The sequence below is a fragment of the Egretta garzetta genome, unplaced genomic scaffold (assembly GCF_000687185.1).
Source record: "Egretta garzetta isolate BGI_Z169 unplaced genomic scaffold, ASM68718v1 scaffold15, whole genome shotgun sequence".
In the NCBI taxonomy this organism is placed as follows: Eukaryota; Metazoa; Chordata; class Aves; order Pelecaniformes; family Ardeidae; genus Egretta; species Egretta garzetta.
The window spans coordinates 3,564,215-3,570,842 of record NW_009259798.1 but is presented as its reverse complement, the minus strand read 5'-3'; the positions used below and the strand labels follow the sequence as shown (position 1 = coordinate 3,570,842).

Sequence of the window (6,628 nt, the reverse complement as noted above, 5' to 3'; positions counted from 1 at the left end):
TTTCTTTTTCCCTTTCCAACAGACAGTATTTTCCCATTTAGAGTATTGTCTGATACAACGTCATAACTGCTTTCTGGAATTACCTGAGGTAGATCATATTAGGCAGCTGATTGCTCAGAACCTTGTGGCTGAACAAAAATTAAATTCTGTTCTCACAGAATGAATATGAGATATGCATCTCAGCACACTGAGGCCATATTTCAAACACGTGAGCTTAAAGACAATCTCATAAGTCTGTTTATTATAACTGTCAATCAAAGCCAAATCCAGGACCGCAGGGATTTTGATTCCTAGCGTGTTTTCTGCTCTGTTCCCATATGCAGGCTGGGTCTGTAGCAAGGCTGAGCATGTATTCATAAGATCTAGATAGACAACATACAAAACACACATCTGACCACACTGCCCAGAACAGGCAGAGAGAAGTCCCCCCTCAAAAAACACCAGACAATGCTCACACAAACATGAATATTGAGGGCCTGATCCTGCCCTTCCTTTGATAATTGATCAGAATTTAAGGTTCTGTGCACACATTCTCTTGATTCACAGGCATATCCACATTAAGAGATTTCTTGAAAATACTCTTGAAACTCCCTTGAAATCTTAAAGCCCAGATTTAACTCTGCCCAGTATCTATGACCAGGCCTCAAGCTTTTTACCCAGCCATTAGCTCAGACCCTGGGTCTTTCCAGGCCTGGGTTTCCTCCTACTCACCATCTAGTTCAGCTTGAAGGTTGCTCAGGAAACACATATGCATATACAGAATAGAGAGTGTGGTTACACAGAAGATAGTTAGAAATAAGATTTATTAAGACAGGAAAGACTGTAGTAATGAGGCACAGGGCTTGGCCAGACAAGCGTGCTGACCAGCTACTGGTTTATACCCAGCTGGCTCCTTTTGTCCCCATTCTCTCTAATCTACCATGTTTATTCCTCTCTGGTTCACTCCACTCCTTTTCCTTCAGCTCTTACATCTTTCCTTGTCTTTAAATCTTACAACAGCTCATCTCAAGATCCCATAATAAGTTTTGCACTAGCCCACAAGCCCCCTCAAATATCCCATAATAAGTAAGTGCTTTCCCATGAGCCCCATGACTGCCTTAACAGCTGCAAAGTTCAGGCTGAACCTTGCAAATGTGAGCATTTGCAAGCTTGCAAAAAATGTGAGCAGGTTTTTTTCATCGGCCTAGGCATCAGCGACTGACCCAAGAGGTCTCATCTTCATTGTAATCTCTATTATTTCTATTTACTAGGGTTTGTGTATCTGGGAGTTTATTATTTTTCTTCCATTTTGTTCTTGTTTTGTATGTTTTTATGTGGAATAGCTTCTAACAAGATATCCTTACATGTTTATATTTGAGTATAATACAGAAAGACATCGAAAGATCTATGTTAATATTACATTTTGATTAAATAAGACAACTGTCCTTTATGTAAGTGTTTCAGTATATATATTTTAAAATATTTTATTTGAAATCCAGTATGAACTTAGAGAAATACCACTGGAAATAAATCAACAGCTGTGAACCATACAGCTGAATAGATGGCAGATGAGTAATTTTTCCCACTCAACAGGTAGGGAAACACATGCCTTGGAACACTACATATAGGGAAAAACTAGGCATTCTGTAATGGAGTTTTCTGACTTTCTGGGTATATCCATTACTTTATTTTCAAAAATAAAGGTGGTTGCTTTATACTTTAACTTTCATTAAATTTCATTTGATAGAACAAGGTTTATTGAAATTTTGTAATCCCATAATATATTACAGGGATACATTCATTAAAAAAAAAAAATGCTCCCAACATGCCACCAGAAAAAGCATAAAAAGCTCTTACTGGAAAATGTATACTCTGAAATCTGAATATTGTTATACACTTCAATGACAATTATCTGCAATGTCCCACATAAAATCTGTTGAAATCTTTGATCTTCTATAAAACTTAGGCCAAAAAAATAAAAGGAGTCCAAAAGAAAGGAAATGGAACATATATTTATACTTTTCCTTTAAAAAATTAAAATAAAGAAACATTTATCAGGCTTGACAGAATCCTTTTGTACACAAATTGAACAAGAGCTTAAAATAAAATGATCATTTTCCATCTCACACCAGATAATAATAAATTTCCAATCTGAAGCAATATTTACAAAAGGATATATGTAGCTTGGAATTGTATTTTTCTGCTGAAGATAAGCAGTAGTACTGCAGTCCATAATACAGTCAAAAGTGAGATTTCACTGTAACATGGATCATTCAAAAGAGAGGACAGCTTAGTACTGGACAACCGTTTTGGCAGTCTAAATGTCTAGTAAAAATCTGTCTATCATTTGATTAATTTTTCTGCCCATATTAGCTAACCAAAGAACATTTTAAGGCATAAAAACAAACTATGGAACTCAAAAACCAGTATGCAAGTAATTTTCTTTGCAGGCAACTACAGATGTAAAGACATTTATAAATATAACTAGCAAACAGGAAGACATAGTAGCAAATTAATTCAAGATATTTTAAATTATCAGTGAAATAAATGTGTCAGTATAGTGTTTATTTCTTCTGTTCTTCTTTTACTTGCTACTTGTCTCAATACAAGCTTATTCATTGGAAAAAAAATTAAGCAGAAGACAAGTTCTCTTCTCCTGTTTATTTTTTGTGGCATAAAGAGAGTGAGAATTGCATATCTGAAAAGGAAAAAAAGGGATGGGGGTGGGGAAGAACTTTGCACAGTATGATATTACAGTTACCGTTACCAAGGGAATGAGCATAGTTGAGTTAATCAGGTACTAAAGTGGGGCACCGGAATATCTGGGCCTATTCCCAATTCTGCTGCAAGTCTACTTGGTGACTGAACAAGTCACTTCCCTCTGAGCATTAGTTTCTCCATGTACAGACTGCAGACGCTCTTTCATGTATCATGTGTTGAAATTCATAGAGAGAAGTTTGGTATGTCCTACTGAAGGAAAAAAACATGCTTTTAACTTTAGAGCAAGAATCGAAATGACAACTCAGGCCTATGCCAAGTCCAGAACGATTAGAAGAGGTAGAAAAATCTATGAAAAATATTGATTTGGTTGTCAAAGAAAGAGAAATTGCTTTGAGGCTTTTACAAACTGGCCATGAAAAGCCAGTACCTAGAGTGAAACATGACTTTTTGGGACGCCCCTACCGGTACACTTACAAGGAATGGCCAATACCGTGGTACTTGAACAAAAAACACAAAAAGAGGAAATTCTATTACTTACCTCATGTGAACCGCTTCATCAGGCTCAGACTTGAAAAATCTTTACGTATCAGGGCAAGGCGGCAAAACCTTGAGAGGACAAGGCAGAAGGTCCTGGAAAGGAAGTTCCCTCACCTCGCCGCAAAATCTCAGAGCCAGTAACATGCTGGAGGCACGCTGCAAGCAACTGGTCAAGTATCTTGGTGACTGGGACATGAAACAAGTTCTGAAACCAGCAAACTGAGAGCGTGAGCATTCCTGAGAGTTTGTGTGTTTTGTTTTTGGTTTTGTTTTTTTTTTTTTTTAAATCCCACATTTGATCTAAATTAAACTTGTGATCTGGAATCTAAAAAAAAAAAAAAAAAAAAAAAAATTAAAAAAAAAAATTCAAGGCCAGGTTGGATGGGGCTCTGAGCAGCGTGATCTAGTTAGCGGTGTCCCTGCTCCTGCAGGGGGGTTGGACTAGATGACCTCTAGGGGTCCCTTCCAACCCAAAACATTCTATGATTCTATGATTCTATGAAGTACTGCTATAAAATTAATAATCTTTTTTCACAAGGCCCTTATTTAATCCATGTGCTGGTTGGTGCCAACTGACCGACTGATGTGTTATAGCTGTTCAAAACAGGCACTAGGGCATAGAAATATACAACCAACCACATGAAAGGAATATATATTGTCAAGATTATAAACACTTTCTGCAAAATATTTAGGAATACCCTGTGTGAAATCTATGCTGGAAATGTTGTACAAGAGCCACCTTAGCATAATATGTATAACACACAGAAATGAGTGAGAAAAAAATGGTTATTACTGAACTCTTGTTTCATCCTCAGAAATCATAGACAGATAGTGTAAACATGACCCCGACCAGATGCTGAAAAACTGCACAATTCCCCAACCCCTTGGAATGAGTTTTCCAAACACCAAAAATGCAGGACTCCCTTCTGCAGAGAAGGAAAGAAATAAGATCTAGAAATATATATGTATATAGTCAATTACCTAAATTCTCCTTCCATGCACCATATTCCTATTAAGTAATAGTTCATGTACATAAGTACATGTCAACAGTTTTGACACAGTTCATGCATGGAACAGTCCCAATCACATATAAAATATACTTATTGCCTAGAAGTGACCTCAAGGGGTTATATGATTATCCCTCTAGTTCATGGCAGGATCAGTACATGACAGATATTTTCTGAACCTGTTCTTAAACACCTCCCATGATAGAGATTTCATAAGCTCCTGTGCACTTCAGTGCCCATTTTCTGTAATAAAAATCTCTTTATGCAGAACTTATACGGCAAAAGGATGGGATGTTTAGTCAAAATGGGAATATGAGGCTAATATGTGGAAAATAATTTAAGTTAACACAGAATTTTCTTCAAGAATTAATTTTATGAGCTGCTTAGGTAAACTTGCCCTAAACCGTAATGTATTAAATAAACATATGCACAACCAGTACATAGGTAAGAGCCTATTTGTGTTTATGCGTTTACAATGGACCATTTTCACTAGAAGAGAAGCAAGGGCAAATTTTAATAAAAACCTGCTTTTATTATCCCTAAAGGAAAGAAGCCAATTTGACGTTACATAAGCTGAAAAATATATGAAAATAATGCTTTTTATTGTAAACTTCATGCATCCCAGTACATTTTAATTTCATAAAGTACAAATCTCTCCAACCTCTAAGACTTTTTGAAGTATGATAAAGTATTTGTTCTAGCAAGAATCAACTGGCTTACATTTGACATGAAAATTTGTGAAGTGGAAATATGAGAAGCATTACATAAAATAGGCAAATAGTACAGGAGACAATGAGATGAGGAAAAGGAACATCTTTCATTTTTAACCTTGCAGATTATGGATAAGATACCAGGCATATTAATCTTTCAAAGTAGTTCTTCATTCATCTCCAAGAATGATTCATGTTATCAAATCTCAGTGGCATGCTCTGTGATTTAACGCATTTCGTTTAGCACAAGGAGGACCTTCTCTCTCTGTCCACAAAGAAGTTATGAGAGCTAGAGATGAGACACGTTGGATTCACACCAAGTCCGCCCTGCCTTAGCAATGAAACCTTGGCAGTCTTGCCACTCTGTGGGAGGGAGCAGCAGACGCCTGGAACCAGAGAGCAGTGAGCAAGTGGACACGAACAGTGCAGTGATTCAGGACATACATCTGAAAAGTGGAGTCTATAAGTTTGGCCCTAAGACTATTTTTTCAATGGCACTTCACAAGGTATCCAATGCAAAAGAAACTATGGAGCAGAAACCAGAACCCTGAACTCACCTCAACCCAGAAACCACACTACCGGGTTTCTTTTCTCTTGCTTTCCTTCTAGCCCCCATAATCTTGTTAACCCCCTGAATTCTTTATTGCAACTCTAGCAGACTGCATGGAGGATACCCTTAGCCTGCCTAGCCTTTCAGCTGCAGCATGGTCCCAAAAGATTTGCTTGAATTCCCTCAGGTCAAGCAAAATGTATGACCTATATCTCTTCTCAGTAATTGCTCTAGTGGGCATCAGAGAGAATTATGTATTGTTCTGACTCATGAAGCCAAGATAGCAAGAGCTAAGAGCTCAGATGTTCCTATAATTGGTGCATTTTACCGGTTGATATCCACTTAGCTTGCAGGTTTCCTGTGTGCCAGACTTGCAAGGAGCATTTCTAGGTGTCTGTTCTCTTCGTTTGAATTATCTTTCTGAAGTTAGGAAGGTGTTGCTAAGCCTGGGAGATGCAGGGGGCTTTTACAGATGTGGCTCAAATGCACCCAAGTGGTTAAAAGTGAGATAGAATGATAGTGGCTTGCTGTGCTCTGTAATGCATGCCACAATTTTGGTCCCCAAGTTCATATCCTGCTTAAATTCTGCCTCTGGAGCAAGTATACCCTTTTCCTGGTGCCGGTCTTTGTCTCCCAGTTACACCAACTGGACTTGACCTGTTTCCTCCCTGAACAAGTGCCAGGATTTCTTTCCAAAGGGAACTGGAACAGGTGACGGAGCCGGTACACAACCTCCACGTCACCAAGTAACCATCAGAAGCAAGTCTGCAGTACCCACCATGGTTATCCCTCTTCTCCCATCACCCTTCAGACAGTTATAAATGTGTATTGATCCTCCATTCACTGATATTTGTTCTGATCTGGTGTTGTTATACTGGTGGAACAGTGGAAAAAAATTTGTCACTTCTGGGTAGGAGAAACTGCACATAGTGTCAGATACTCACCTAGGACAGAAAATCCAGCCTCCACACATTTAAATTACTTGTGCAAGAGAAATTAGATTGCTTGTTTTGTGCCTGTATAATCCTTTTATCTTGTTCTTGTTCAATTATCTTCTACAGTATTTTTTTCTTTTTATTCTTTCCATGATCATTCAGTTAGGTCCTGGGGCAGCGGGGTGGGGG

General features: G+C 38.1%; 1 protein-coding gene across 1 annotated transcript; it reads left to right on the top strand.

Moving 5' to 3' along the window:
- The first annotated feature begins 2,949 nt into the window (after positions 1 to 2,949).
- LOC104127150 (39S ribosomal protein L47, mitochondrial-like) lies at positions 2,950 to 3,435 on the top strand. The gene is given in 1 exon segment (XM_035895346.1): positions 2,950 to 3,435. A coding segment is annotated over 1 exon segment (414 nt). The 5' UTR covers positions 2,950 to 2,964; the 3' UTR covers positions 3,379 to 3,435.
- The last annotated feature ends 3,193 nt before the right edge of the window (positions 3,436 to 6,628 follow it).